General features: G+C 56.5%; 1 protein-coding gene across 4 annotated transcripts; it reads left to right on the top strand.

Annotated features, from left to right (window-relative positions):
* Positions 1–7,796: 7,796 nt before the first annotated feature.
* On the top strand, positions 7,797–12,821 carry NEIL2 (nei like DNA glycosylase 2). Of its 4 annotated transcripts, none has more exons than XM_025181102.2 (6): positions 7,797–7,918; positions 8,128–8,199; positions 9,299–9,495; positions 10,464–10,810; positions 11,212–11,408; positions 12,133–12,821. In XM_025181102.2, exons 3-6 carry the CDS (start codon positions 9,358–9,360, stop codon positions 12,459–12,461), a joined length of 1,011 nt encoding a protein of 336 aa, XP_025036887.1. In that variant the 5' UTR covers positions 7,797–7,918; positions 8,128–8,199; positions 9,299–9,357; the 3' UTR covers positions 12,462–12,821. The 4 variants fall into 4 exon arrangements, with proteins under 4 accessions (XP_025036887.1, XP_006115887.1, XP_025036886.1 ...); XM_025181101.2 differs by having other exon boundaries at positions 7,848–7,932; XM_075923234.1 differs by having other exon boundaries at positions 7,886–7,979.

Genomic DNA, 12,821 nt, shown 5'->3' with positions numbered 1-12,821 from the left:
GGGCCTGGGGCAGCGCTCCCTGTCAGCAGGGCGCGTGTGCGGCTGCCCAGGAGAGATGCCGATGCAGCCCAGCAGATTGGCAGACCGCCCACAGCTAGGTTCGTGTTTCTATTTGTGGTGCACATGACACCTAACTTGGCGCACATACAAATTATTCCGCACATGGGTGGAAGAAATCTGCACGTGGATGGAAAAGAGTAGGGGGAACGTTGGGCAGGAGACAGCATCATGGGATGGTAGGAAAGTTAGGGGCGGTTGCTGCTTCTCCACTGCCCCCCCGCATGTGGCGCCCTTGTGCAGGAGCTGGAGAGAGGCGAATGGAGTTTGTCGGCATGGCAGCACATCTGTGTGAGGAGAGAGGCGTCCTGTACCGCACGTGGACCCAGCTCTCTGCCCCCACGAGGCTGGCCAGGCGCCACATGCCTCATCCCTCGCCCTTGGGGCTGCCAGCCCGGGCTGCCTGGGGCCAGGCAAACTGGACCTCCCCCCTCACCCCCCCGGCCAGGTACACTAGGGCTTGGGCTTTGGCTTCCCCTCACTGGCTGCGGCTGGACTCCAGCTCCCCCCCGCCCGGCACTGGGCCAACTTCTCCCTGACCCCAACTCTGCCCCCTTCCCCGCTCGCTCCTCGGCAGGCCAGTCGAGGGCTCTGCTGCCCCAGCCCAGGGACTGGGAACCCCCAGCAGCGTGGCCAGTTACTGGCAGCATGGCAGGCCAGGCCACCCCGCCCCGGAGTGGAGCCCCTCCCCGGACCCGGCCTGCCTGCGCTGCTCCGTCTCTGGAGCCAAGAGGAGGGAAACACCCACCCGGGTGGGGAAGGGCGGGTCTCACAGTGGCTGTGGGGGCTCATTGGCTCTCACACATCACACACACTCACACATTTGTGTGTGTCACCAATGGGGAGGGGGATCTGAGGGTTCCCGGTTGTGCCCCCTTAACACACGGGTCAGTGGAGCCACCCGGGGGAGGGGCCCCCCCTCAGTGGAGCAAAGGGGCACCTGTTGAAGAATACTGCATAGGAGTGTGTGACAATGCATCGGGGAGCCCCCGACCCTGCACCCCCCGTCCACAGCCAGAGGTGACTCTGAGTCAGGCAGTAGAGTAGGAGGCTTTTCCTGGGTCTCAGAGACACAGCACAGCACAGGCTGGCTGCACCCATAGCAGGGGGAGGGATAGCTCACTGGTTTGAGCATTGGCCTGCTGAACCCAGGGTTGTGAGTTCAATCCTTGAGGGGGCCAGATAGAGAGCTAGGGAAAATCTATCAGGGATGGTGCTTGGTCTTGATGTGGTGGCAGGAGACCGAACTTGATGATGTCTGAAGGTCCCTTCCAGCTCTATGAGATATATAGGAGCCAGGGCAAATAGCCTTAGTTCTCCCGGGGGGAAGGGTTCACAACGCTCTACTGGACTTAGTCTGCTTTCTCCATGCCTGCCCACCTCCCAGGCCCTCTCCCCCCTGCAACCTGGTGGCCATCTCTGCCTTCCTTCCTTTGTCTCTGGGGAAGAGCCTTGTACCTTGTTGGCTGGTCCTATAGGTGTGTGGGCCACTACAGGAGTCAATGGGAATCACACAGCCAGGAGGGAACACTGGGTTACAAAGCAGACAGCACCCCTACTACATCACATCAGGGCCTCCTTAGGCCAGCCTCCACTGCTAAAAATAGCAGTCAGCAGAGACACACAGCCAACCTCTTTCCATGTGTGCAGAATAAATTTTGTCCTGTGCACTGACAAAAATGTAGATGTGGACCATCCATAGAAACATCCTGCCGGCTGTGGGTAATCAGCTGGGCAGCACTTGAATCTCTCCTGGGCAGCTGCCCAAGTGCTCAGCTTCCAGCAGGGATGGAGACCCTCAGGCCCAGGGGCTGGATGGGGCCCCTGCCTTGCCTGGATCTGGCCCCAAAGGTTCAGGGCTCCCCCCAGCATTGAGGAGCCTGCACTGTGCTCCATCCCTCTGTGGGACTGGATCACACAAAACCCACTAGTCCGGGTCCCCCCGGCTCTGATGTGCAAGGGGAATGGTGGGGGAGGGTCTTTCTCCTTCTCTGTTGGGGGCCACCTCATTGACGGTTTGGGGGTTTTTCTGCTTCTCACTTGTGTGCAGCCCCCGACTGATTTTTCTGAGGATCAGCAGCCCCCAGCCCCAAAGGCCTAGCCATCACTACTGGGAACCGAGCGCCTGGCCCAGCAGGCGTTACACCAGGGGTGGGGAACCTTTTGTGGGGCGGGGGCCACTGACCCACAGAAAAATCAGTCGGGGGCCAGGGGCTGGAGCGCCAGCGCAGGCTCCCCAATACTGCGGAGGCCCTAAGCTTGGGGGGCCAGATCCAGGCAACCCAGGGGCCACATCCGGCCCCCGGGCCTTAGGTTCCCCACCGCTGAGTTACACACAGAGTCCCAGTGTATGTATATATGTAGCCCACACACCTGCTAGTTGGCACTAGCGGCTACACCTGTGCACAACAAGCCCCTGAACAAGGGAGGCAGTGCAGTCACACCCTTTCTCAGCCAAGACCTGGGCTCTGCACCGCTCTCAGAAGCAAGCTCTTATCCCAGCCACCTGACACCTCCTGGTCCAGTGCCAACCGCCTGGCCCCACGCTGTTCAGCCTGTCTGGTGACAATCCAGTGGTACCGCCCAGACAGGTCCGTGACACAGCACCTCCCGCCTCCTCTGCTGCCTCAGGAGCAGATTTCACCTTGGGCAGCCATGCAAAGTACCGAGGGAAACTGAGGCAGGCGTAGGCATCATCGAATTACTGGAAATTCCTACTTGGTGATGCCACTTTCGCCATTTAGTTCATTGGACCATTTATGAGGGGGATTAGTGCTGTGGCTAAGTACAACTAATCCGTGGGTGGTGCATAGGCTGATGTAGGACGGGACCCAAGGAACAGGAGCTGGATAAGTATTTCCGAGTGATGAATTAGGTGTGAAAGCAAAGTCAGGCGGTAATGCAAGACCTACAGGCTGAGGCATGTAAGTTTGCAGCAGACCGCCTGGGCAGGAGTGCCAGTTACAGGATGACTGTAAAGAACGTGTCCACGGAGTGTTTGCCACAGTGCACCTGGCTAGCCCCCTGCGTGGAACCTCATGCTGTCACAGCGGGTTGCTGCGGGGACTCGTCTACCCACATGCTAATGAGAATCAGGGAACGAAGGAGGCCAGCCTGTGAAAAGTGAGAGACCCACAGCGTATGGGAGTGGAAGTACAGACAGAGCTGTCCCAGCCATAGGATGGCTTGGGGCGCCCGCCCCAGGTCCCGCACTTTGGGGCAGTCCCGCGGCCGCTGCCCAACTATTCTCTGTAGAGGATGGTCCCCCTTATTGAGGGTCACTTGTAGGGCTCAGAGCAGCCTGGGGGATTACTGGCAGGGCCTGGAGCTGGCAGCAGGGCTCAACCATCCCTGGCGTTAGGGACCCGGCCATCTCGCCTTTGGCGAGGGGAAACACCTCGCTGGGGGTAAGCCGGGAGTGGCAGCTGTTTCTCTGTCGCTCGGTGGCTGTCTTTCAGGGATAACGCGCCCATTTCCCCGGCCTGGCTCGGGGGTGCCGCTCAGGGGATGGGCGGTGGGAAATACAAGGGAACCGCAGCTGAGTGATGTGAATGTTTGTGATTTTCAAAGAGGAAAGCGCGGCCTGGCCCCACGAGGAGTGGGGTGGGGTGGGGGGGAAGTGGCAGGGAGGAGAGGGGGAGTAGGAGCCTCACAGAGGGGAGGAGGGATCGCCACACCCCCATGAGGCGCGGTGAGGGAGGGGGGCGTGTAGGGCAGGCGGAAGGCGGGAATCCTCAGGCCCCGTAGCAGGGTGTGTAATGCCCAGACCTTGTAGCTCAGGAGGGGAGGGGAACCTTTCCAGTAGAAAGTGGTCTCATGGGTGGTGGGTGAAGCCCTACCTGGGGAAGGCAAGACCAAGGCCCACCTCTTCTGCCTGAGGCCCCGCCCCTGGAGCCAAGCCCCACCCACCTCCAGCCGGATCCTCCCTGTCCACGTGGTGAGGCCGTAGTCCCAACCCCAGCAACCAGGGAGCAGGGCTGCTGTGCCACAGCCCCAGCCTTCCTGGGTGGCTGGGGCATATAGACAATTTTGGGAAGGTTGTGCCTTCCCTTGTCTACATCACCAGCCACCCATAGGTGGCGAGGGTTGCCAGATGCTTAAAAAAAAATTGCTTGAGCAAAAAAAAAAAGGGGGGCACAAAAGAAAGGCACCGTGCCTTTAAATCCCCACGCTAACTGCTCCCCCCTCCTTGCCCCCGCCAGTCGTAGCAGAGGGGAAATGTCCCAAGCGGTCTTCCATCCGAGAAAAACATAAAATACCAGGCCACTACTGGACACCTGGCAACCCTAGCTGTAGCCTCTGAAAACTCTTAGGCTGTGTCTAGACTGGCCAGTTTTTCCAGACAATCATCCGCTTTTCCAGAAAAACTTGCCAGCTGTCTACACTGGCTGCTTGAATTTCCGCAAAAGCACTGACTTCCTACTGTCTGAAATCAGTGCTTCTTGCGAAAATACTATGCTGCTCCCGTTCAGGCAAAAGTCCCTTTTGCTCAAAGCTTTTGCGCAGAAGGGCCAGTGTAGACAGCTCAGATTTGTTTTCCGCCCAAAAGCCCCGATCGCAAAAATGGCGATCGGGGCTTTTTTGTGGAAAAGCGCGTCTAGATTGGCACGGACCCTTTTCCGCAGAAAGTGCTTTTGCGGAAAAGTGTCCGTGCCAATCTAGACGCTCTGTTCCGAAAATGCTTTAACGGAAAACTTTTCCGGAAAATCATGCCAGTCTAGACGCAGCCTTAAAGAGGCTGAGGGCATCAGAACCCCTCTGGAGGAATAAGTCTTACTGTCTTTTCACAGGCCCCCTGTGCTCACAGACCCAGCCTGCAGAACTGGGTTGTCGTCCCTATTTCCAGAATTTAATCGCCGGTGGAGACGTTAGCTGCTGTGTTCTTCCATGCAGGTTATTCTATTGACTTGCTAGGGCTCTCTGTGGTGCCCGGTGATTGTTCCGGCTCCAACGCCCATGCTGCGGACTCTCTTTATTCAGCGCAGGGTTTCTGACGGTCCTAGGCATCCAGACACACAGGTTCCATTCCCTGCTCCTTCCCAGACTTCCTGGACAAGGCCGAAGCTGCTCCAGCTGCCGCTGTGGAACAGCCCCTGAGCTTCTGCAATCCCAGATCATGAGACTTCCTGACTCTCGGGCTAAGATGCTTGGAGGCACGGTTCCCAATCCGCGGGGGAGGCTGGGTGTGAATCGGAAGCGAGGTCCCGGCATGGGAAGTGGCCTGGACTAGGCCTCTCAAGGTCCCTTCCAGTCCTATAAGTGTGGGGAACCAATGACCTACGAGAGGGACAGAAGAGAGGGGAGACAGTGATGGAGGCCCCAACCCTAGCCAGGCCGGAAGCCAGAGCCGAGCAGTGGAAAGATCTGCCCAGGGAACCCAAGCAGTTGTGGGGAGCCCCGGGCGCCTGGACCCTCCACTAGTCCTGCAAGGTGGGGCAGGGGGCTGCATTTCAGCACCGGCCCCTTCCCACAGCACGACAGGTTCCTTGAGCTACCATCACCCAACTCCAGCGTCCGGGCGGGCCAGGGGGCGTGGCCTCAGGGGGAAGAGGGAGGGGCAGGTCTCTGTGGTGGGCGGGGCTAAGAACATAAGAACGGCCAAGCCAATAGATGATGCTCCTGTATATGCCCCATGTTTGCATTTAGAAAAGGTGGCCGCCAGGCAGAGATAAAGGACAAAAGAGGGAGGGAGGATGGGGCTGGAAGTACAGGCAGTCCCCGGGTTACGTACAAGATAGGGACTGTAGGTTTGTTCTTAAGTTGAATCTGTATGTAAGTCAGAACTGGCGTCCAGATTCAGCCGCTGCTGAAACTGACTGCCAGTTCCGACTTACATACAGAATCAACTTAAGAACCCCAAGCGTCCCCAAGTCAGCTGCTGCTGAAACTGATCAGCAGCTGATTCCAGGAAGCCTGGGGCAGAGCAACTCTGCCTCGGGCTTCCTGTAGTCAGCGCTGGTCAGTTTCAGCAGCAGCTGACTTGGGGACGCCTGGGGCAGAGCAGCTGGGGTGCTGCCGGGTTGGTCCAGTAGCGCCCAGAGCGGCGCTGCGGGACCAACCGGCAGCGCCCCAGCTGCTCTGCCACAGGCGTCCGGAGAAAAGCCTAGTCTGCTGGGGGGGGGGGCGTACTAGCTGCACCCCCCCCACCCCAGCAGACCAGGAAGACGCGGGCGGCGGACTGAGATGCACCGCGGTCCCGCCTCCTGGGTCCTCCGCGGCTTTGCTCCCAGTCTCCCTGGTCTGCTGGTCCTGGTTTGCTCCCAGTCTCCCTGGGCTGTCCCGCTGCCGGCTTCCCCGAGGCTTTGCAAAGCCGCGGGGGGGCTCGGGCAGCGAGGCAGCCCAGGCGCGCCTGGGCTGCCCCGCTGGCCGAGCCCCTCCGCGGCTTTGCTCCGCGTCTTCCTGGTCTGCAGACCAGGGAGACGTGGAGAAAGCCCCGGAGTACACGGGCGGCAGGTCCGTGAGGTCCCACAGTCCGTGTCCTCCGGGGCGAGCCCCGTTCGTAACTGCGGATCCGATGTAAGTCGGATCCACGTAAGTCGGGGACTGCCTGTACCTCGGAGTGAGGAGGGGAAGTGGCTTGAGCTACATTGGGGGGGGGGACAGGGACAGCCCCTTCCTCACCTGCACACTGGCTAGCAGAGCTCCCAGCTGGGCCGGGAAGTGCCCCTTTAAAGGCAGGGGGACTGGGTGTGCTTCTGGTTGTTCTGGGAGGCGTTGTTCCTTTGGGAGGCACAAGGGTTTCCGGAACTCCTCTGGGGCAGTCAAATTCAGTGGTGTAGTGGGTGGAGGGAAATTGTCCCTGGGCACCATGCTGGGGGGGGGGGGGGGGGAGGAGAGCGCGCCAATTTAGTCCCCCTCTACTCCCTGTCATCCCTCGGCTCGCCTGCTCCTCCTCCTCCCGCCGGCGGTGGCTGGAGTCTCCTCCCCGCCTCTGCGCCCCCAGCCCAACCCTCCTCCATCTCTGCTGGGGGGTTAGAGCGTGCGGGGGCCCGGCCTCAAACTGGAGGGGGCGGGGGAAGATGCAGTACAAGCTCCCCCCTCCTCCCAGGGTCAGGCTGCAAATTTTACCTTTGCCCATGGGTGCATAACATCCTCGCTACGCTCTGGTCAAATTTCACAGGCTGCTCCCTCCCCCCGGGCATGGGCCAATGCAGCCAAGGCATAGCCACAACTTGGACGCAGAGTTGGCAGCCTCCTTAAAAGCCCCGCTCTGTGGAGAGAGGTGATTGCGTTGGACTCTCTTCCGGGCTTTGTTCATTGCTCTGTGTTTGCACGTCCTCCTAGTGCCCCTCCGCCCTGCCCCACTACACACCATCCCTGATAACTCGTGGGTGCAGAGACCAGCCTTGCTTGTAAAATAAGCACACAAGGTCGGTTCTAGCCCTCCCCAGTGCACAGGAGAAACCCACAACAACTTGAAAACAAGAACTCGTGAGGCTCTTGTCTAGAAGACAAAAGCCTCCCACCCCTTTTTATAATCTCAGGATTTTTAAGCCCATCCCATGGTTTTGGGAGCCCTCTGGGCCTTCTGGGTTTTGAGCCCAGGGAGGGGGCATTGCTGTGTTTTTCTCCCATTGACTTCAGTGGCAGTGGGATCACGATTTACGCCTCCCCGCTTTATCCCCTCCCCACCATCAGAACCTAAGCAGGGCCCCATTAGTCACTCTGGGCTCAACTGCTCTGCAGAACTGGGGTTAGGTATTCGATTGAGTGGGTCTGAGGAATGGAGACTTCTCTTTGCAGGCTTGCAGAGAGGGGGTGGTGGGAGATGGGGGGCAGATCTGGGGTGGGGTTGGGCGTGGGGCACAGCAGAGCCTGGGAGTAGCAGGGTTTTGCCCTAACTTTGCAGCGAGTGCCACTGGTGGGTTTTCTCAGGTGCTTGCTATCACCACATTTACAACAGTTCCAAAGAAAGTGCCTAGGTGCTTACGGCCTCTCGCTGCCTGGCCAGTCATGCAGCCCTGCTGCCAGTTGACAAAGGCCCAAATGCGGGACGTGGTTCAGGGTGGCAAAGGCCCAACCTTAGGGTCATGCAGGAAATGCCCAGTATCATGCGATTTCTTCCTACAGGCGAATCCCCAGCGTTCCCTGTAAGCCGTGCGCCTCGGAGGCCACCCAGGAGAGATTCTGGGTGTCTGGCTGGTGAGTCTTGCCCATGTGCTCAGGGTTTAGCTGGTCGCCATATTTGGGGTCGGGAAGGAATTTTCCTCCAGGATAGATTGGCAGAGGCCCTGGAGGTTTTTCGCCTTCCTCTGTAGCATGGGGCACGGGTCACAGCTGGAGGATTCTCTGCATCTTGGGGCCTTCAAAGTATTTGAAGGCTTCAATATCTGAGATATAGGTGAGAGGGTTAGTCTAGGAGAGGTGGGGGTGAGATTCTATGGCCTGCACTGTGCAGGGGGTCAGACTAGATGATCATAATGGTCCCTTCTGACCTTAAAGTCTATGAGTCTATGAGATTCGCATGCTGCCCAGCTGATTAGCAGAGCTCCCCCAGTAGGTGTTTCTACTGCTGGTACACATCCGCACATGCCTCCGGGCACCGAATAAAATGTATTCCACACATGAGTAGAAAGAATTAGAGGGAACGGTGCTAACGGCTTTCTCCCCTCAGTGCTGGGATTCTGTATTTCTTCTGTGAATAATTCTCAGCAGTGAAAAGGAGGGGTACTGGATGGTTTTCGGAATGTAGGGCGTTTCGGGGGTGAGAGGAGTGATGCCCCTTGAAACGAGGTCTGTGTGGGAGGGATGAACACAATAGCTGTGCTAAGCTGTCTTGGAGATAGCTGTGTTAGTCTGTAGCTTTAAAAACAATGAGTAGTCCTGGGGCACCTTGGAGACTAACAAAATGTGTGTGTGTGTGTGTGTGTGTGTGTGTGTGTGTTATCAAGAGCTTTTGTTGGTAAAATCCACTTCTTAAGGTGGTATGTTTAAAGCAAACAAACTTGTTTTGTGATCTCATGTGCATTGTTATCTGGATTTGGTTGTATCAGTTTGTTCAGACTCAAGTGTCACTAACTTTATTTTGCTGTTTAATCAGAAGCAAGTCCTTGTGCTTAGAGCAGGGGTCAGTGAGCTCCCACTTCAGACTTTTACTCCTCAGTGGGGAACTGGAAATGATCCCTGTTTCTCTGACCCCACCCTCCTGCCGATGGGTGAGAGGCATGGGTGTGGAAGATGTGGGGACCAAAGACAGTGGCCTATTTGTTGCAGTCACTGATCGTGTGCACCTTGGCTCTAGGTTACCCAGGGTGAGCCCCCGCCGTGTGTATCTGCAGCTCCCACTGACTTCAGCCGGAGATGCCTGAAGGCCCGTCGGTGAAGAGGTTCCAGTTGCTCACTGCTCCTTTTGTGGGGCAGGTCGTGGCCAAGGTGGGAGGAAGCAGCAGGCAGAGCAGCCTGCAGGATCTGAAAGCAATGAGGCTCCAGGACTCTCAGGTGAGCTGTGCTAAAAGGCAGCCTTGTCGGGACACGTCAGCCCAGCCTCCCAGTCCTGCCTGAACCGCAGTGCTGGTGCAGCGGAGATGGTGGTGTTGGATTTGGGCCAACCACAGTAACATCAGAGAGCCTCTTGTGCTCAGTGGGAAACATGTTCTGTGAAACGTTTGTGGCTCTGAACAAGTGCTGTATAGGCAGGTTTAGACACTACCCACATGGCTCCAGGACTCATCCTAGAGCACTGGAAGGGACCTCGAGAGGTCATCGAGTCTAGGCCCCTGCCTTACCTCCACTGCTTCACCATCCGGAAGCCATCTCAGTTAAACGGGCCCAGGCACAGCCTGCTTCCTGAACCCCTGTCCCAACCCTGAACCTCCTCCTGCACCCAACCTCCTGCCCCAGATGTGAGTCCTCCTACACCCAAACTCCTTCCCAGAGCTTGCACCCTGAAGCCCCTCCTGGACCCCAATCTCCCACCCTGGGCTAAGCCCGGAGCCCCTCCAACAGTCCAAGTCCCTTGGCCCAAGACCAGAGCCTGCACCCCAACCCCCTATCCGAGTCTGGTGCAAGTGAGTGAGGATGGAAGAGGAAGGGTATGGAGCGAGCAGGGTGAGGCCTTGGAGAAGGGATGGAACAAGGGCCGGGCCTCAAAGAAGGGGTGGGAAGGAAGTGGGGCAAGGGTATTTGGGTTTGAGGTAGGTCTTACATTGCCTTTAAATAGAAAAAGTGATCTTGTGCTCCAGAAGGCTGGAGACCACTGCTGTAGCAAGACTGGCAAAGCGAATAAGACTTCACAGGATGTGGGCTTCTGCCCTGACGGAGCTGGCTCCTATCTCCCAGAAAGTCCTCCAGATCCCTCCCATCCCTTGCACATTTGCCCTGTGGGCAGTGAGGGCCCCTAATCGTAAAACATTCACTGCTTGCAAATGCTCAAGTCCTCCGCCGATTCCTCTGCCCTTCATTTTTAGGTGTCTGGAAAGAATTTATTCCTGGCATTCTGTGCTGCTCTGGAAGCCCAGCCCATGAAGGGAAGCCCATCCCCAGTGGAAGAAGGGCCAACCCCCCAAGGAAAAGCTGACAGCGGGGCATGCTCCCTTCGCCAGGCTCGGGAGAGAGAAGTGGATGATGTCTCTCTGCGAAGCTCTGAAGAACACAGCGTGCAGAGGAAGCAGGAACCTGAAGGCTCAGAAGCACCAGGGGACGCTTGGAAATGGCTGCGTTTCCATTTTGGCTTGTTCGGCAGCATCCGAGCGAATGAGTTTGCGAGAGCTAATAAGGCAAACAAAAGAGGGGACTGGAAGGATCCTGTGCCCAGGTATTGATTGATTCCCCTGTTGCGGCAAGCACGGATTCTCTTCCGTCTCCCTTTGCCCGCCTCCCTCTCCCAGTGCCAAGTTTCTAAAGAGGCAAAAGTCAATGGGGCTTCATTTTTGCTTGCTCCTTTAATGGCTCAACAGGACAGTCCATGTGTTTGTTCCTGCTGAATGTTCCCATGAAACCAATAAGTTTCTCAAGCTGAGAAGAAATAAGTCAAGTTATGCTCAAATGGAAATAGGGATGTAAACTCCCGGGGGTAAACAACTTTGGAAGAGCTAACCCAGGGCAAGTTAACTAGATCCACAACTGCAAATGAGGAAAAACAAGGCTGCTTTTCCCAATCCACCCTTCCCCCCACCTCCACCCATGCTCACCTAATTTCCATACTCCTCATTGTAGGTTGGTTCTGCACTTCGACACCACGGGCTTCCTCGTCTTTTACAACTGCCAGATACGCTGGTGCACCTCTCCCGCTGTGGAGCCTGCTGCTGACATCCTGTCTCCCGAATTCCATCGTGGGCAGGCCTTGGCAGCCCTTCGCCAGCCGACGCCCATCTGCTGCACCCTTCTGGACCAGAGATATTTCTCCGGTCTGGGTATGTCCCATCAGAGAAGGCAATGGCCTCCAGGAATAAGTGATATTTTGGCCCAGAGAGAGATGGTTCTCAGATGTATTAGTAACTTCTTATTCTGGCTCTTCGCTGGTAGCTCTTTATGAAAACAAACTTGCTAGGACTTAATTTTCTTGGGTGCCAGTTTTTGTGGGAGCTGTGATTGCTCAGCACCTCTGGGAATCAAGCTCTTAAATTTCATAATCCCCTGTGGCACAGTGAGTTGACCTGGCTTACTCAAGGCCACAGAGGGAGTTGGGATCATAGGCACAAAGAGACATCAATAGCTCCTTTTTCTTGGACAAGCAGTCAGGCCATTAGACCTTTTTTGGTCCGGGGGCCACTGACCCACAAAAAAATCAGTTGGGAGCTGCACACATGTGAGAAGCAAAGAAAAAACCCTCACTAATGTGCCCCCTGACTGAGAAGGAGAAAGACTCTCCCCACATTCCCCTTGCACACCAGAGCCTAGGGGGTCTCAGGCTAGTAGATTGTGTGTGCTCCAGCCCCGCAAGGGGGTGGAGTGTCAGTGGGGGCTCTCCAGTGCTGTGGGGAGAGAATCCTGAGCCAAGGAGGCCGGATCCAAGCAAGTCGGGCTGCATCCGGCTCCCGGGCGTTAGATTCCCCACCCCTGATTTATGTTATTGGTTCTCACTGTCTTGTTATTGCATCTATGTTTAAGAATGTCTCTTCTGACCCCATGTTCCAGGGAACATCATTAAGAACGAGATCTTGTATTTGGCAAGGATCCATCCGCTGTCCCAAGGCTCACTTTTGGCTGTCTCAGATCTTGAATCCTTGTTGGACCATGCCGTTCAGTTCAGTACAGACTGGCTGCATAAGAAGCTGGCTGGAAAAGGGTTACACTATCAGATCTACCTGAAAGAAAAATGTCCCCTTGGGCATGAGGTGATGAAAGGAACCTTTGGACCCCCTGATGGGTTTCAGAGGCTTAGCTGGTGGTGTCCTCAGTGCCAGCCTCAAGTACCACCTGAAGGGAACAAGTCCACTCACCCCAAATCACCAAGCGCTGAATGAGCAAATATGCTTGCCACCCTTACTCGGAAAGGAGCAGACGCACCTTTCTCACCAAATGTTGCCTTCTGGCCTTTTGGTTACATGCCGTCAGTTGTTCCGAGCAGGAAGACGGTCAGAACTCCGTGGAGAGAAAGGTGAAGAGAACAGAGCTCCGTTAAAAAGAGAGGGAATGTTTCTGTGACGCGCCGAAGCCCCTACTGTACTATGGAGAGAAAGAAAGCAAACAGTAGCGGGTCTAAATCTCCTCCAGAAGACAAACTGTGGTCACTGGAATACTGGACGCCTCAGATTTGATATACAAAGTTGAATGTTATTTTTTTTTCTTCTGCCAGAGAAACAATAAAAATAACTTGGGTTTGA

This window comes from Pelodiscus sinensis, chromosome 3 (assembly GCF_049634645.1).
Source record: "Pelodiscus sinensis isolate JC-2024 chromosome 3, ASM4963464v1, whole genome shotgun sequence".
Lineage (NCBI taxonomy): Eukaryota > Metazoa > Chordata > Testudines > Trionychidae > Pelodiscus > Pelodiscus sinensis.
The sequence above is the reverse complement of the archived record's forward strand: the minus strand, read 5'-3'. Positions and strand labels throughout refer to the sequence as shown.